The sequence below is a fragment of the Equus quagga genome, chromosome 10 (assembly GCF_021613505.1).
Source record: "Equus quagga isolate Etosha38 chromosome 10, UCLA_HA_Equagga_1.0, whole genome shotgun sequence".
In the NCBI taxonomy this organism is placed as follows: Eukaryota; Metazoa; Chordata; class Mammalia; order Perissodactyla; family Equidae; genus Equus; species Equus quagga.
This window is the reverse complement of record NC_060276.1, coordinates 68453045-68471134: the sequence shown is the minus strand read 5'-3', so window position 1 is coordinate 68471134 and position 18090 is coordinate 68453045. Positions and strand designations below refer to the sequence as shown.

Below are 18090 nucleotides of genomic sequence, written 5' to 3'. Positions count from 1 at the left end.
CACAGGATATCCAAGAAGGAAGCTGAAGCTGTGGAGCTAGAAATTGGAAGAAAGTTGGGCTGAATATAATGGATTGGGCTGGCAGATAGATAATGCTTATCCAACCCTTAGGAGTTGATTAGATCGGTATGAAAGGGCTGGGGATAAGCCCTGGGAATGAGGTGAGAAAGAGAAGTGAGTGAGAAGGAATGGATGGAAAGGTGAGAAAAGAACCCAAACAGACCATTATCCTGGAAATCAAGAAAATAATTTTAAGGATAGAGTGGTCAATAGGACAGCAAAGGCCCATCAACTTGGCAGCTTACAAGTGGTGAATATGGTGGAAATGGGTTAATGGATTTGTGTCTGTAACAGGTGCAGACAAGTCCTCTGTTTTTAATAGTTTTCTCTCATTACAAAGGTATATCAGACTTATTGTACGCTGTTTGGAAAATACAGAAAGGTGGCAAATTTCAACCTTCTGGAACCTCTGACCCAAATACTAGGGCTGGCCGAGAATGAGGGCCCTAGAGGGGTGTTCACCACTGGCACCCTGCGTGGCACAGCAGTACTGCTGAGTTTGACTCCTGCCAGAGTGGTCTGTCAATTAGAGAGGGTGGTGCTGGCTTCAGGCTGCAAAGAGTGGTGCCGAGGAGAAACCTCCCTGCCCTAAGGCTGCCTCGCTCCATCTGTGGCCTCTACACTTCCCAGGCAGCCGGATCTCAACGTTGATAAAGAAAAATGGCAATTGACTAGACGTTTCCCTAATCAGTTTCCCCCCTGCACCCAACTGTTTGATTACATATCCTCTGACTGTCCATTTCACTCTCAGTACTTGACAGATACCTCCGTTTGAAAGTATTGAAACAGATGGAAAGATTCAGTAGAAAGGTAGGAAATCAGAAATAATGATTTAGTAGTTCCCAAGAAGGGGGCCAGAGTTACTGCAGGAGACAAAGCAACAAAGCATTTCTAAGTGATCATGTACGTTATAGAAAAGGAAGAAAATGCCAGGAAAAGAAGAATGTTGCATTCATGTCTCTCTTTTGTTTTTCCATCTCATCACTCAGCTACGTGGTGATTGACTCAGATTCGGAGGATGAATACTTCCCTGAGGAAAAGAGAGCTAAGATGTCTGAAATAAGTAGCAAAGGCAAGTATACTACTAACTGACAGAAGCGGCTGAGCTCTGCAGCCTCATCACACACAGTCATTTCAGGATAAGAGCCCACAAACGTTCTATGCTGTCTCTTAATAGTGGGTGCCACCACTTCTTTCCTCATAGGGGCTGCATGTGGATGTGCTGGATACCCCACACTGCCTGGTAAATCTCCTAACCCGGCAGCAACTGTTCCTGCTGCCTTAGACCGTGGGCGGCCCCCTCAGCAGAGTTCTTTCCTAGCTAGCAGCACATCGAGGGAGCAGAGGGAAGAAAGTCAAGAACTGAGACTGCGAAGTGTGCAGGCCGCTCTCCCCCTTCCGCTCTTTTCCTCCTCCTCTATGTGTGGGAGTGACAAAGGGGGAAGGAGGAGTAAGAGGCACGGGCTCATTCTTTCCAGCCTGATGGAGAGAGACTTGGGTGGGTGATGGTTGTGGGCCGGCAGGCAGTGGCTTCTCAGGGGAATCCTTGCTTTCTCCATCTAGCTGTTTGTCTTTGCCTTTCGCTACTCCCTTTATAGTTTCTAGAGAGCCCTGTTTTCCTTAGGACCTGTTGCCCACAGCAGATCCTTGCCTCTTTGGATGCAGAGGCCCTTTTAATCTTTCGGGAGGTGTGGAGCTCTACTTGAAGTTCAGAACCTTTCTCAGTGGGTGTGAAACATAGGAAGACTGGGAGTTTCTTAAGCATCAGCGATGGTGTTTTATTGATCTTTGTTCGCTTGGTACCAGGTATAGGACATGGTACATTGGCACCTAGTTAACGTACTGGCACCCTTAAAATACCGGCTACTTTGATAACTACCCAAGAGCTACCGTTGGCCAGAGTTTCCTAGCTAACCTGGGATATCACAGCAGAGAAGGGAGAGGTGGCTTGGAACCCCAGTCTCCTACTGTTTCACCACCTGTCCCCTCTAATTTCTTTTCTCCCTCCTTCTCTCTAGCTCTGAGTGGATTGCCTGAGAGGTCCAGGTGCAGAGTGGGGTGTATGACATGACAAGCGACCACAATGCAGAGGGAGCCCCCAAGGGAGGTAGCTTTAGAGTAGGGCATGAACGACAGAGCAGGAACCAATGCATCACTATAGGCCACCTGTTGCTGACTCCTTGAATCAGAAGATCCGTAGTCTTTTGAGGATGAACTTTCAACTAAGGCCGCTCTTCCCTCTCTGACTGGTGGACTCTAACTGTGGGCGTCCATCCAAATAGGGGAGGGATGAAGAATGCTCCGGCAGGACTGGCTTTGTACGTTTCTTTACTGTTCTCCACACACCATTTCTTTTGTTATTGTAATGAATTTACATAATTTTACAGAAAAAACAGCCCCCAGAGCTTTAACACATGCTTCCAACTTTGCCTCTAACCTTGGCAATGTAGTGTGTCCCCCTTTTTTTTAAATTTCAGCTACAGGTGGGAAGTCTTTAAATTTTCTAGGAAAGGTGACTTTTTATCATAGGAACACCCACTCCTTTCTCTTTCTTTATTGCATATCTGAAGTTCTTTGATAATTAATTCAAATAATAGATGAGACCTTCAAAATATATTATCCCAAATCTGCAATTTTAGGATAAAGAGTTTTTGCACCATAAATATATTTTCACATCTTGACTGTGCTGTGGTTTATATTTTTTACATCCAGAATCATAGAAACCTAGAAGTTGGGCTCTGAACAGACTCCAGAGAGCATGTGGTCTTAGACACGCTGCCCCTTATTTCCAGATGAAGAGATCCTCAGTGAGGGCGATGACATTCCAGATGTTCCCAAGGCCTCTCAGTGCTGACATGGGGACTGAACTCCTCACTCTTACGTCAGTGGTTCTGAGAGCTTTGCACTTATGGACTAGGTAGAAAATTAAATTTTGGTGGCTAACAGAGAGTTGCCAATTTTTGTCTAATGATGAAAGTAAATTGTAATTACCATCTACTATTACCATAACTTCTTAAAGTGCACCAAAAGTTTAGTGAGGACATAATCTCAAAATAAAGGACAGTCCTTTAAATCATAAAAATTGAACTTGCTGGGAAGAAACCTCACTTTATTATTCTCATTTCTTTTATTTTTCTGTGGACCAGTGAAAATATACAAGTCTGCAGACCTGTGCTTGGGAAGCACTGAGCACCTTCACTGTGCCGCTGCTTGGAGAATGTAACTTGAAAATTGCCACTGGACTTGGATTGATGTTTTGTCTGTCACTGTCCTCAGTAAAATGAAAAAATAATAGAGGGAAAACAATCAAAAATAACTGACTCTTAACTGTGATTCATAATGTCAGTTCCTGGCTTGTTTAATTTGTGCTCAATAGTCTGAAGTTGGATGTATAAGGGGGCTGGAGGAAGTATATTTATATGTGATTGTGTCTCTTAAATTTCAGATGAGATTCTGGAAGTGCTACCTGATACTGGCGAACAGCCCAGCAGCAAGGAGCCGGCGATACTTGTTATTGATGATGATGATAGTATTGAGGTGCAGGACCCTATCATAATAGAAGACGATTCGTGTGATCAGGCCCAAATTTCCTCAACTGAAAAAGAGATGGATGGGTTTGCTGTCTCCCAGTGCAATTCATCTGGTGGTGTTGGTGAGCAGAATCTTGGTGAAAATCTCTGCCAATCAACGAGTGATCCTGAGGCTAACCTAGAGATTGAAGGTGGAAAATTGTCAGCTGATGAAGAGCCTGTGTTTGTGATGGAACAACCAGGGAAAAGGAAAAATAAAACCAAAAATGTATCTGTGACACCTGGTAAGCCAATCAAACCAAGTACACCTGTCCCACCGCGCATGCCAGCCATGCCCTTTCCCCTGGATATGTCTGTCTTGTCGGGTCTGCCTGTCCTGCCTATCAGCTCTGTGGCATTTCAGCAGCTTCCCGGTGGCCAAGGAAGGCAGCCATCCCAGTGAAAAGGGTCTTTCTGGGGATGGGGGGTGGGGGGCTGCCTGTGTCTTAGTATTCACCATTCCATCCACCTTGCTCCCTGCACTTCCTGTCCTGAAGATATCCCATTTTCCTTAGGACCCGGCCAGCGGTCACTTCTCTAAGAAGCTGTAAGTCAAAGTTGCTCCTCCCTCCTGGGTTCCCAAGGTTCCTGGACCCTGTCTCTACCAAAGTACTTACACATCTGTGTTACAGTGTGTTTCTGAATCTGTCCTCCCAGTAGATGGGGAGCCTCGTGATGGGAAGACTCGTACTCGTCTTTTAGTCTCTTCCAGGATGTGGCTGGTGTTTGGCACTTATTAGATGTTTAATAGCTTTTTAAAATAGATGAATGATTGACACTACTGATACATGTCTCTGGCTAGAGCAGCTGGCAGTATGGGTGCTGGACAAAGGTGGAAAGATTTGGCTTGCTTAGTGGGGGAAGGTGCTGCCTAGGACATGAGCCACTTTCCTCAGAGCAAGTGTGTGAGCTATGCCATACCAGTCCTTATACTGCGCCTGCCGCAGTTGCCCCCACAGTCTAACCTCTGACGGCATGCTCATGTAACCTACGCAGTCCTCCGTGCCTATGACAGAATCCTACCCAGCTTACTCTGCTGGCAGCTGGGACGCACAGAGGTAAAACCTTTCACGCTGCCTGATGGAGCAGTATGCAGGCTGCAGACAGTTTCCATTTATGGGTGTTGCTCTGGGCTTGGCTATGGGGGCTCCTCCTGGGTTTAGCTTTCTGCAAGTTGCTTGATGGTACCAATTTTCAGGGTACAAATGAACTGTTATCTTTTCAGCTGTTAGCAAACAAAAAAGGTGTGGGCCTTCAAAGAAGAGACCCAGCACAGCAAAACTTGAAGAATGTGGAACTGGGTATGTACTGCTCATGTTCAACTGAACGGAAGTTGATTGCACAATTGTCACATGTTAAGCAGTCCACTGGGAACGTGGGAGTGTCTTCAAGGGGATGAAGGAGTCTGGTGGGGGAGGGGGACAAGGTTTCCATCCCTGAATTGAGAGGGCAGAAGCAGGAGGCAGGGGCGGCGGAGGCGCCCCACTGCTCCCCCTCCCGGCCCCGGCAGAGGCGGTGTGGGCGCTCTGCAGAAATCCCTGCAGGGCTGACGGGAGCCCCTTTGCCCCTAGCAGCTCTGGCCTCTGAGGTTTCCTTTGTCCTTAAGTTCAGATTAAAGAATGACGTGTAGCCAAACAAGATATTTTTTTTCAGGCTAGATACAGCCTCATGGCCACCGGTTTGCACTAAGCCAGAGCAAACGCAGTGAAATGGTGAGAAGGCAGAGCCAACGTGCTGCTCCAAAGCGCTGGAATTGGAGGGAGGGCAGCCAAGACTGTCTGCCAGGTTTTTCTTGTGCTTTCAATGAACCTGTTACTCTTACTACTTGTATATGCTCTTGTGAACTTTCCAAGCTGTATTAAACATTGGAGTGAAATAGATTGCTTGTAGTTCCTTTATTTTTATTGAACTATATATAATTGATACTGAAAACAGCAGGTCATTTAGACCAAAGACATACTAATACTTTAAGGAAGCAAAGAAACTAATACGTTTTCTCATTTAGATTCCAGGAACTTCTCACTTTTTCCCTTAAAATATTATGTAGTAAGCATAATTTTCTTTCTTTGTTTTTACTTGCGTTCAGGAGTAGTATATACTTACGTCTTAATTATCTTACAAGAGAAGGCATATATTTGAAGGGCTGTATGTTTATTTTTTACTTGTATTTTGAGACAATAAATGCATCTTAAGGGGAGAGGAAGAATGATGTGTCAGGCTTTGGGGCCACGGAGCAACTTGGGCCTGAGCAGAGGCTCTGTTTCTGCACTTCTCGCTGGGTGAGCGAGCCGACAGCAGTTTGGCGTGTTCTCTGCTAGATGGATCCCCTTTCAGCAGAGTTTCTTCTCTGGATACCTAGATACACGTTTAAGCTGCTTTGCCTATAGGGACATGTGTCTTGGGTAGCTCCCAGGTTGCTTTGCTAGAGAGTGTGACACAGAAAGGAAGAGGCTGCCCCTTTGTGTCTTTGTCCTCTGCACCAGCCAGAGGAGGCCAGTCTGTTTGGACCCATCACTGTTGCCGTGGTACTTCCTGTTTCGGTCTGTCGGCTCCTGCTGTGCCTAGCATTGTTCCTGTGGAGGCTGTTTGCTGGTCATGGCGTCTGATGTGCCCATTGGGGTCTTGTTGCTTCCTCTGATGTGGAGGTGCTCAGCCTGCAGTCAAATAGCACAGACATTGAGGTGAAAGTATGCTAAGCGATGAGGCCTGCTTGACTGTGAGCACAAATGCACACAGGGGTCATGTTCTCTGCTGAGATTTGCAGATGGTTTGAGTTTTCATCTGTCACCTTTTCTGATGCAAATTTGCTTTCAGAACTAAGTAATTTGAGGCGGAAATGTTCGTCACCTGTATCAGGCTTTGGGACAAAGACCTTTTAGCTGCCTTTGTCTTATCTGGTACTTTTCCCCCTCTCCCCACCCCAGCCACCTCACATAGGGTTTATTTTGTGGCTTAAGGGTTAATGAGTGTCCTGGCAAAACCTCAGTCTCAGGAGTTCTGTTAAGTCAGAAATTCATTTCCCTGTGTTTGCTCCTGTTTTTTCGTTTTGTGTTCTTTTGTTTTGTTTTGTTTTCGAGGAAGATTAGCCCTGAGCTAACATCTGCTGCCAATCCTCTTTTTGCTGAGGAAGCCTGGCCCTGAGCTAACATCCGTGCCCATCTTCCTCTACTTTATACGTGGGACGCCTGCCACAGCATGGCTTGCCAAGCGGTGCCATGTCCTCACCCGGGATCCGAACCGGCGAACCCCGGGCCGCCGGGGCAGAACGTGCGCACTTAACCGCTGCGCACCTGGGCCAGTTTTATCTTTCCAGCTCTGTGGGCTCATCTCTTTGGATTTGTGGATTGTTCTAGCCAAGATAAAAATGTTTCAGTTTAAACAAATAGTTATTGTCAGTGTGAGTCCTTTATGTGCTCAGCACTATTCTTTGTGCATTTGAGTTAGACCTTGACAGATGGGGCAGTAATAGTGGTCTAAAGCAAAGGCCGTGAGATTCAGTGTCTCTGTGAACTTTGGGTGAGTCACTCAACCTCTAAGCTTCAGTTTCCTCGTCTGCACACTGGACATCATAAAGATAGGAATAGCTTCTTTGGCGTGTGGTAGTGCGCATTAAATATGATAATGCAAAAGGAAGTTCTTTGCGAATGATGGAGCGCTACCCAGATGGTGCTTCTCAGTAGAGGTGGAGATGTGCTCATTCTTGGCCATGGCAGATGGGTTGTGCCGAGGCGTGAATGAACCGGGGGGAATCACAGTTGGTGGCCAGGGAACGTTTAGGTTGCCCACTTTGGCTAGAGAGGAAATGGCAGCTGGAAATAGAGGTCGGGACCAGGTTGACCTGGGCCTTGAATGCCAGGCCAAGGAGTCAGTGAAAAGCCGGAGAGGGGCGTAAATGGAACATGACCTAGGAAAATTAATCTGGAATCGTGTGTATGGTTGGATTAGAATAAAAAGAGCCCGGAGGTAAGGAACAGAGTTAGAGGGATGCTGTGGTATCAAAGCAGAAAAGGGAGGCCAGGAACTTGACCGAGGGTGGTGCCAGTGGGGTAGAAAAAGAGGGGCTGGATGGAAGAGATGAAGTGAAGGAGAGAGTGGTCTGTTTTTGTGCCTAATTGAATATAGGGTAAGGGAGAAATGAATTAAAAATGTCTCTGAGGTATTCAACCTGTTATAACAGGAGTTGGGTCATTACACACGTTGAGCTGGAGACATGCTCATGTCGGTCGGTTGGAAATTTGCATTGAGCACTTGTCAACTCAGAACTGGATCTCGGGAGAGATTGGGACTGCGGGTACAGGCGTGGGATCACTCCTGTTGAAACCACAGACTTCACATTTCTGAGAATGTGCAAGGGGTGAAGAGAAAAAGGCTATGAACAGAAGCTCGGGCAATGCCCTCATGTAAGGAGCTGGAAGGAAGAGGGACCAGCAAGCCCTCCAGTTCTCTGTTGACATGAGCTGTATGTATGCATTTCTCCCATTGATTTCTTTAGCTCTGCAAAACTCAGTCGAATTTACCTTTGCAGGAATGCTATGTGCGAAATACCTGGATGCTTCTTGCGTGACCTGGAAAACTCAAAGCAGTATTCTGGAAGGAAGTTCAAGCAAAATAAGGATGAATTGGTTCAGAGAATCTACACTCTGTTTAACAACTCGGTGTTTGATAAAAAGGTAGAGTCAATGAAGAAGCACTTACTGAGCACCAGCTCTGTGCCCAGCACTCCTGGGTGCTGTGAGGTGTGCAGACGTGCTAACTGTGTGTTTCCTGCCCTTGAGGAGTGTCGATTTAGATGGGGAGATGAGACACGCGTACGTGAAAGAAATAGAGAATGTATGTGGGTTCAACTGTGTGCTACAGGTTGTCACTACCACAGGAGATCAGCAGAGGGAGAAATCACTGAGAGCCTGAGCGGTCAGGAAATAGGATTGCCAGCAGGAAGTGAAACTTGTTCTGGTTCTTGCAGGATGGTGAGCGCAGAGAACAACAGTGATGGGGGAGAGGGCATGTGCTGAGGCTTGACCATCTGGAAGAGAGGGTTCGTGTTGAAGAATAACGGGAAGGAGCTAGGTGACCCTGGGCAAGTTATTTAACCCCTCTGCCTCAGTTTCCTCAACTGTAAAATGGAGACAAAAATACTGCCTACTACTGCATAGAGTTATTGTTAGGCCTAGCTAAGTTGACACACCTGACGTGCCTGGAACAGGGCCTATGACATCGTAAGCAGTACGTGTTGGCTATTTTTTTTTTTTTTTGGATAACATAGCACTAGGTAACGGAGGACCATGGGAATCAGGTTGGAGGAGCTTGAATTGAAATCAGTAGGCACCACTGCACGGGGATATGACGTGACATGAAATGGCTGCTGAAAGAAATTGATCTGTCTGAAGCGTGGGGGTGTGGACTGGACTGGAGAGAATCTGGAGGCAGAGAGACCCGGTGATCTTTAGGTTTTTCAGACTTTATTGTCTCTAGTGACAAAACTTCCTGCGGGGAAAGTTCTTAACAGCTTTCTAAAGGTCCCCCAGCCTTTGATGCCCTTCCTGATGACAGTGGTGTTACATCAGATGACTCTGATTAGCAGAACCTGAAGTGTTCTGAGTTGCATTTTCCATTTTGCCTCACCACTCTTACGCACAGGTTTCCGTCTCCTGCCTCAGCAGGCTTGTACTTCTCTCCTCGGCTGCCCCTGACTTCATCTCCATGCAGGGGAGTGCAAATCCCGCAGTCACCTGCTCTCAACAGTCTCCCTTGTGTCCTGACTGCCTGTTAATTCTCTTTACCTGGGCTTCAACTTGGCTTTTATTCTCCCCAGAATGTTTAGATTTGTGAAACTCTTGACAATATTTTCTGATCTGCTTAGAACTGCTTTCTGATTCACTGTTTGCTTTGCATTCTCAGCTGCCGGAGAAAATAGATATCGGCTGGAATAACAAGATGCTGAACACTGCTGGCTCATGCACCACTGGCGAGGCACGGTACCCAAAGAAGGAGCGCTATGCTAAGATTGAGATTTCTCTGAAAGTCTGTGACTCTGCAGGTGAAGGCAGGGGCACGGCAGCTGCCCCACTGTACTCTTCCCTTCTGACGCAGTGCCCGTTCAGTTGTTCTTAGGTGCTGGTATTCTCTGGCAGCCTGTGTCACAGCTTTACCTGTCATTCCTGGGGAACAGACCTACTATGTGTTGCTTAGAGGACATTATTATTGGATGTCTCACCATCCCTGAGAATCCGACTATCTCTCTTTCTACTAGGCCTAACTTTCTCTCTGCACTCCCTGTTGTCAGTGACAGTGTCTCCATTCCCCTAGTAACTGAGGTTCAAGGTCTCCAGCCTCTAGCCAATCACCAGATCTCCATAATGACTCTCCTATCCCCATTCCTTCTCCATCTGCCTCTGCCCAGGTATTGGCCCTCGTCGCCTTGCTCACCACGGCATTGCTTTCCTGCTGGGAAACCTAGGGCCTGCCGATGCCTGGAGCCTGGCTTTCAAGGCCACCATAGCCTGCCCACTCCGCTTGGCCACTCTTGTCCCTCACTGCTCCACCACTGGCCTCTGCTCCAATGAGACTTTCTTCACGCTGGCTTTCAAAATGTACCCCCTGCCTTCCTGGCCCCCTCCTTTGCTCACACTTTTCCCACACCTAGAATGGCCTTACTTATCTTGCAAATCCAGTCAATTGTTAAGGGCCCAGCTTAGATCCCAGTTTCTCCATGGAGCTTCTCCCGACCAAATCCCATGGCCATGGTGATCGCTCCCCACCCTGTCCGCTTATGTCCGTGGAGGGTGGAAACCAGGTCTTGGCTGGATGTATTTCCAGCAGCATCCCACAAAAAGAGGAGCGTGCTGGAGCTGCTCCAAAAAGACTTGCTCAGCTCAGGCTCTCTGCCGTTAACAAAGTTGGGTTGAAGTAGGTAGAAGTTTCACTTTTTGCATCCTGGGAAGATAACACTCACGCTTGCCTGCATATGCTTATGTGAGATGGCTCTGTGTCTGGTGGGGTTGAGAGTCTCGGGCTGGTTGGGTAGAAGACCAGAAGGGGATCAGTTTAAGTGCTCATGATTTCTTTTCATTCCTCTTCCAAGACCGACTCCGAGATACTTTGGTCCATGAAATATGCCACGCAGCCTCCTGGCTGCTCGATGGTGTCCGTGATTCTCATGGGGACGCATGGAAGTATTATGCCCGAAAGTCTAACATGGTGCACCCGGAGCTGCCCAGGGTCACCCGCTGCCACAACTACAAGATTAACTACAAGATTTATTATGAATGTACTCAGTGCAAATTCAGGTAAGGCCCTTCCCCTCAGACTTTTTCCACTTATCTGTTTACTACGGCCTCCAAGTAGCTCTTCAATGATTTTTATTAGTAAGTACATGGCTATCTGACTTGAGGAGCAAAACCTCTCTCCTCCTTTCCATGTCCTCTTTCTCCATTCTCTCCTACTTTGCACTGGCCTGACCACTGCCACTGCTTGGTGCCCCATTCTTTGAGAACCCACAGAAAACGTCTTGCTTTGGGCCCAAGGCCAGCAGCTCAGAGAAGATGCTGAGGTACAGTGACTGATTCCTTTGCTGTGTGGTGTCTCTTTCCTTGTTAGGATCGGCCGCTACACCAGATCGTTGAACACCGAACGCTTTTTCTGTACCATTTGCAAGGGTCCTCTGGTCATGCTGCCTTTAACTCGGAAAGATGGAACCCCCATTGAGCCCCATGTGAGGCCCTTTGCCAAGTACGTGCAGCAGTATTACACGCTAGTGAAGGAGGAGACGGCAGGGCTGAGCCACGGGGATGTGATGAAAAAGCTCGGCAAGGATTACATGGCCAAGAAACAAAGGCATGAGCGTTGAGGTTATCTGACAGTGCGTTTGTGTGAGCAGAGTCCTCTGCTGGTGAAGAAGTTTTAGAAAAATATGTTTGTTTCTATGAATATTAGAATTTAAATCATTTTTAAAGTTCCTGTTGTTAATGATGGTTATTCTTAACCAAGGTTCTATTGCTAACCATTTTGTGCCCTTGACAATATGCAGAAGCCCTTTGGGTCCCCCTGGGGCTTTACTTAGACTCCATATTTTAAGGTGTAGAACAAAATGCAAAAGAGAAACGAGTTTTCGAGAGTGGCAAGTTGAGAGAATGAGAGTAACGCTGGAAAGAGAACAAACTTTAAAGGCAGCACTTCAAAACCAGGGCTGCTGGCAGATGCAACCTTTTACCCCTCCCTAGGAGTAAAAGACAAACGTGTTTTGTGAATTAGTTGCTCTTGACATTGAAGCCATCTGAGCCAATGTAGTTGCTCATAAAATAAAAAAAAAAAATAAAGTGTTTTCTGCAATTCACTTTTTAGCAAAGTCTGTTCATTGACACCTGCGCCCAGAGCAGAACAAACCCTCGGGTCTTTCGTCCAAGACCCTGGACATCTAAGTTCGCCAGGATGTGTCTGGAAGAGCGCTTTCCATTCTGGGTTTCTCTCTGGTTTTATGACTGCCCATGAGCACTGCAGCCTCCTGCTTCTGGGAGATATCCAGGGCGTAGACTGGGATCCATGTTGTATTCGTTTCCCGTTGCTGCCATAACAAATTGCCACCAGCTTAGTGACTTAAAACAACACAAATGTATTATCTTAAGCTCTGGAGGTCGGAAATCTGGCCGACCTCACTGGGCTCAAATCAAGGTGGGGGCTGGCTGCGTTCCTCTCTAGGGTCCCTGGTAGGGGGCGGTAATCCGATTCCTTGTCTTTTCCAGCTTCTAGAGGCCGCCTGCATTCCTTGGTTTGTGGCCCCTTCTTCAGTCCTCAAAGCCAGCAACATCTCTTTCTCTGACTCTCTCTCCCCTTCTGCCTCCCTCTTTCCCTTTCAAAGGAACCTTGTGATGACATTGGGCCCACCTGGATAATCCAAGAACATCTTCCTATTTTCAGGCCAGCTGATTAGCAACCTCAATTCCCTTTTGCCATGTGGGGTAACATATTCACAAGTTCCGGGGATTAGAGTGGAGACATCTTTGGGGACCCGTTATTCACTCTGCCACAAACATCTTTACTAGTCTAGCATCACTGATGCTTTTTATAGGCAGGATGTGTTATTCTGTCATTTTCCTTCCTTCGCTCCTTCCTTCATTTTGCAGATGCTTAGAGTGTTCTTTTAGTGGCCACAAACTGAAGCCGAAGCGCAAGTCTGAGGGATTGGGTATGTGCACAGGGCAGTACGAGCTTCCCTAGTTAAATCCTCGGGTCCCTCCTCCCAAGTCCCACCTCCAGCGGTATCTGCAGTCTCAGCAAAGGCCCAGCTGACCTGTGAAACTGGACCATGGCACATGGGTGACTTAATTAGGGGGAACTGACAGTACAGTGGTTCCACCCCTGCAAAGGGAGGGTCTGGCCCTCTGCCTTAACTCAGTAACCCTGTCACCTGCCTTTCTAGGGAGCCCTGGTCATTTCTTCCACTCCCTTCCACCCCAGCTAGAGCCATGGGAAAATGCTCCCCACAGCCCACCCGTGCCTCCAGGTGGCCCATGTGCTAATGACTGCCGGCAAGTCATCTGATCTCGTTGCTTTACATCAGTCCCACTGCCGTTTCCCTAGTAAGAGCCTGCATCGCCTCTCACCCGACTAACCACCACAGCCTTCTAACTGGCCTCTAGGATACCATCGCCTCATCCCGAACTAACTGGGAGACTTAGTTTCAACCCTTGCCCTACCGGTTGGGACCACTTAGAATTCCTCCAATAAGCATTGCTGTTTTCAGCCTTCCCATCTTTGTGACTGCCCTCCCCTCTGCCTGGAAATACCATCTTTCCTTCTCTTTGCCCTTGGAAATACTACTTGCCCTTTAAGGTCTGCTCATTTCTGTCTTCGGGAAGCCTTCCCAAATGGCTCCAGCCACAGGCCTCTGAGCCTGACAGCTTCACTGTCTACGTGCCACACATTTGCCTCGTGGCACAGACTGCTGGGTATCATTACTTCTCACCACATCGTCCCTGCTGGCCTAAGCTTCTGGAGTGCAGTGACTAGGTCTTATTTATGTCTGAAGGCCCCTTCCCTAAATTATGCCTAGACAGTGTCCAGCCAGCCAGTTGACTAACTGCTTACCCTGCAGCCACGTGCCTGAGTGCTTCCCCGTGAGAGACAGGAGTGCCCGGGAGGGCAGAGAGGAGGCTAGACATAGGCACCAAGACAGGCGGCACTGGTCAGCACAGACCCAGGGCCAGGCAAGGAGAAGCAGGAAGCGTGTCCCCAAGCCTGGGCCGGGCTGGCTGTAATCATGCACCACGAACACACCCTGATCCCTATTATCTTGTTTATTGAGAAGTTTTAAGCAGTTTATTATTTAAAAATAAACATGAGCAAATACAGAGGTCTTGGGGACCACAGCCACAGTCACTGCTGAGCTGGAGGCCTGGGCCAAGGCCCCATAGGGGCAGCTTCTGCTATGCTGTTTGCCTTCTGCTGCATGCACACGGGGAAGGCCATTACTGGATTAGAAGGGCAGTGGGGCTCCGGGCAGCCAAGGTAAGAAGGTCCTGAAGTTAGCCACTTACGAAGCAGCAGAATGGGGCTTGGCAGCTAAGGAGCAGCAATGGTGCAGCCCCCAGAGCTGGGAGGGTGACTCCCTGGGAGACTGGGCAGTGCTGGGGCTGCCGGGGAATCCCAGGGGTGTGCATCTGGGGAGCAAGGCTTCCAGGAGAGGGAGGGAGGAGCCTGGAAGAGGGGGGGCAGTCAGGCTGCATGGCCCCCATCCCAGCCTCACAAGCCTGAGTAGGAGGCCTCTGTGGTCTCAGACCAGGATGAATCCCGGCGGGAAGATGGTGGCTGCCGTTGATGCCCTTTCTGGTCAGGGCAGCCCAGGCGCATAAGTAGCATCCACATACGCTCTCGGAACTTGACACCCACAAAGGCGTAGAGCAGCGGGTTGAGGCAGCAGTGCATATACCCTAGACCTGAGGTGACAGACTTGGCCACATCCACATGACTTTCTCTGCCACAGTTGCGGGCCAAGGCCCCCAGGTCCATGAGGGTGTCCACCAGCACCACCAGGTAGTAGGGGGTCCAGCAGAGGGCAAAGGCCACAACTACCACCACCACTAGGCGCATGGCTCGCAGCCGCCGCTGGCCTCTGGAGACCAGCAGCACAGCCAGGATGCGGGCATAGCAGTAGGCCATGACCAGCAAGGGCAGCAGGAAACCAGCAACCAGCTGCAGTACGCGCAGAGCTGTGCGACCCACCTGCGGGAAGTTGTACTGGCAGTGGGTGGCATTGAGGCGCTCGTCACGGTGGGCTGACAGGAAGATGAAGTCTGGGAGGGCAAAGAGCAGACAGAGCCCCCAGACAACTACACAAGTGAGGGCCACGCGGGTCGGGGGCCCCCGGCGGTAGAGCTGGGTGGCATGCACTATGCTCAGGTACCGATCAAAGCTGATGCAGGCCAGTAGGAGGGCCCCTGCATAGAAGTTGATGTTGAAGAGGGCACCTGCCACTTTGCAGAGGCCAGAGCCGAAGACCCACTGGACAGCAGCATCCACTGCCCAGAGCGGGAGGGTCAGCACCAGCAGTGCGTCAGCCACGGCCAGGTGGAGCAGGAAAGTGTCGGTGCTGCTCAGGGCGGCCCGCTGGCTCAGCAGCACGGCCGCCACAGCGCCGTTGCCCAGCAGCCCCAGCACAAAGAGGAGGCCGTAGAGGGCCGGCAGGAAGGCCCTGTCAAAGTTCAGGCTGAAGTCCTGTGGGCAGGGTGGGGAGGCGCAGCAGGTGTCACTCTCATTTTCTCCTGGGTAGTCATAGGAAGAGCTGCAGTTTTCCAGGAGGAAGGCAAGCTCAGAGTCTTGGAACACTTGATGTTCGGTGATCTGCAGAGGGAGGGAGTGAGGGAGGGAATGGACCGCGTTAAAAGGCCTCAGGCTTCGAGATTTAGTCTGATGAGCCTTTCTCTGAGCTGCTCCTCTGTAAGGCAGGCCCTGAGGTCTGGGCCATACCCTGTAACTGTCCCCGCCTTTCTTCCAAGGCCACGCCTCCTGAATGCCATCTACCCAGCCTGGGCACTGGGATGGTAACTTCCCTTCTCAAAGGCCGCTTCTGTCTCGCCTTCCCGGGCCGTCCCATTGGCCCCAGGATCGAGGGCCGAAGGAAGAGCTTCCCTCCTGTGCCCAAAGCCCTCCCCACCCCGGCTCCTCTCTCTCCTTGCTTTTCCTTCACAGCTTGGCTGCCGGCCTCAGTTCCCGGCCACGCCTAGTTCCACCACCTTCCTCCGCAGGTGCCTCCCCACAGTCCACTCTCCCAGTCACTGGCCCTCCTCCTCCCTCTTCAGCCCTTGTCCGGGGACCCCAACTTCCTGTCCCCCATGGGGCTCCTCTACAAATCACTGTGGGCCCCACACGCTTTCTCCCTCTGTTCCTCCCCTCCCCTCCATTGTGGCCTGCCGCCCACTGGGGGCTCCCCCACCAAGCTCCAGCAGAAATGTTCCTCACCCCTTCCCTCGCAAACCACCCCAGAGCTGCAGGCCACCCCAGTGCTGATTCGGTCCAGCCCAGAAGAGTCAAAGTTTCAAGTCAGAGCTGAAGGGAGCCTTGGAGGCCGCCAGGGCTGAGCTCCACTGCAGGCGTTTTGCTGATGAGGCACCAGGGCCGGAGAGGGGAGGAGACTCGCCCATGGTCATTCACAAGTCAGTGGCCAAGGCGGGCTCCCAGTTCCCCATGCAGTGCTCCTTCCACACAATCCTTGCGTTCTCTACTTACTCACTCAACCCTCTGCTGGCCCTGGCTCGTGGGCCAGCCCTGACATTCCCTTAGTGTCCCGAGCTCTCCACCCCAAGCTGTGGCCTGGCCTGGCTGGGCAGCAGCACTTACCTCAAGGACCATGGCTGGGCTGGTGCGCTGGCTGCCAGGCTGCGTGCTGCCTGCCCCTCTGCTTTAGTGCTTGTGGTTGGGAGCCTGCACTGCACAGAGGAAGTGAGGGTTTCACGGGTTCTCGGCAGCTGCCTCATCCATGGGGTTATCTACACCAGACCTCTAGACCAAGGCCACGGGGTTCCTATCCCACCCATTCCCCTGGCTGTGGGAAAGCTGCTCTGGAGGAGCCAGCCACAAGCCTGGGACCAGAAAGGCTGGGGCCTCGGGAAGGGGAGGGGGGGGTCTGGGCAGGGGCCGGGGCCGCTCCTTTGAGGGGAGAGGGCTGAAGGAGAAGCAGAGCAACTGGGGGGTGAAGGACAGCCCTGCTGCCAGGGAAGAACTGCTCTGCCTGCCCTGACTGGTACAGTCAATGCTTGAGAAATCGGAACGTGCGCTTATCCACCCTGGGCTGGAGTTGATGTTTGCGTGATTGTAGACCGGATCGCTGAACGCGTTAAATCTGTATAGGAGATTAACATTCTTAAAACATTAAAATATTTTAAAGAAATCCATCACAGTAAATCTCGTTCTTTCCTATTGTCCCTCCCAGCTAATCAACAGGGGCAGGGAAAGGGAACTCCTAGTGACGAACTCGCTGTGTGCTAGATGTTGCTTTAGGCGCTTTCTCTGACACGGCCTCGCTCCAACCACACGACTCCCTTGTGAGGTGGGGGGCTAGCCTCATGGCTAATCCAGAGAGGGGCAAGGCCTTCACCGGCTGTGGCAAGTAAGGGTGGGCGCTGGGCTTGAACTCCAGCTCTCTGACTCTCCTTTTACCTCCCATCACATTGTCTTCAGTTTTTTTTTTTGTTTTTTGTTTTTACTGGATAAACTATGATATATTCATGCAGTTGAAAACAAATGAACTAAAGCTATATATTTTAATATAGATGCATCTAGAAAAGCCAATGACCACATGGTGGAAGAGGCAACTTACAGAAAATTGTGTATAGTTTGACGGCGCTTATGTAAATTCTAAAAACCACACACAAAAAACAATACCATCTTGTTTTGGATACGGCTATTTGTTGTAGAAGTTTAAAACGGGCACTGGAGACATGACAAATTCACGAGAGCGGTTGCTTCTGGGGTGACAAGAAGGGGGCCAGGGTTGGGGAAGGGTATGGAGGCCTCCCGATTTAAGGCAAGGCTGTAAACAGCATTTGTAGAGCCAGAGTCCCTTTAGGGCCGCTGCCCTGTGACAGTTCCTCTCCCTCCCGTGCCCTCGGCTTTCCCCTCTGCCCTCTTCTCGTTTTCAGTGGGGAAAGGCGGTCCCTAACTTGCTTCTCCCAGGCAGTTTCCTCTTGCCCTCTCTCCCAGTAGATGAAAAGGACAGACAGAGCAACAGAGGCAGTGCCAGCCCATGGCCTTGGGGTCCAGTTTTCAGCCAGAGCGCTTCACCAGAGCCTCCCGGCTCAAGCCTGGAATTCACTTCAAAGTTATTGATGAGATGCACATTTTCGAGGCAGTGAGGCCCTTCCTGCCTTCTGTGGGCAGAAGGTGTGACTATCCTTGTTGTAAACAGCTTGTCACCTGCAGGGTCCAGGCCAGGGGGAACTAAGGGCCCGGAGGAGGTCAGGAGCGTTGC

At 50.0% G+C, this 18090-nt stretch overlaps 2 protein-coding genes across 2 annotated transcripts; one reads left to right on the top strand and one right to left on the bottom strand.

Moving 5' to 3' along the window:
- Positions 1-2187: 2187 nt before the first annotated feature.
- GCNA (germ cell nuclear acidic peptidase) lies at positions 2188-11911 on the top strand. Its single transcript, XM_046672702.1, has 7 exons — positions 2188-2378; positions 3506-3874; positions 4855-4930; positions 8155-8299; positions 9528-9666; positions 10711-10915; positions 11226-11911. Exons 1-7 carry the CDS (start codon positions 2357-2359, stop codon positions 11473-11475), a joined length of 1206 nt encoding a protein of 401 aa, XP_046528658.1. The 5' UTR covers positions 2188-2356; the 3' UTR covers positions 11476-11911.
- Positions 11912-13972: 2061 nt separating this feature from the next.
- Positions 13973-16507, bottom strand: CXCR3 (C-X-C motif chemokine receptor 3). Its single transcript, XM_046673889.1, has 2 exons — positions 16461-16507; positions 13973-15464 (listed from the first exon to the last, which is right to left on the bottom strand). The coding sequence occupies exons 1-2, from the start codon at positions 16470-16472 to the stop codon at positions 14367-14369; spliced, it is 1110 nt and encodes a 369-aa protein (XP_046529845.1). The 5' UTR covers positions 16473-16507; the 3' UTR covers positions 13973-14366.
- Positions 16508-18090: the final 1583 nt, after the last annotated feature.

Bases quoted from the DNA above. Each gene is read 5' to 3' on its own strand.
- GCNA (XM_046672702.1), top strand. From the start codon at position 2,357: ATGCTCCGGCAGGACTGGCTTT. The intron at 4,931-8,154 runs GTATGTACTGCT...TTACCTTTGCAG, and splicing joins CTTGAAGAATGTGGAACTGG to GAATGCTATGTGCGAAATAC. The intron at 9,667-10,710 runs GTGAAGGCAGGG...TCCTCTTCCAAG, and splicing joins GAAAGTCTGTGACTCTGCAG to ACCGACTCCGAGATACTTTG.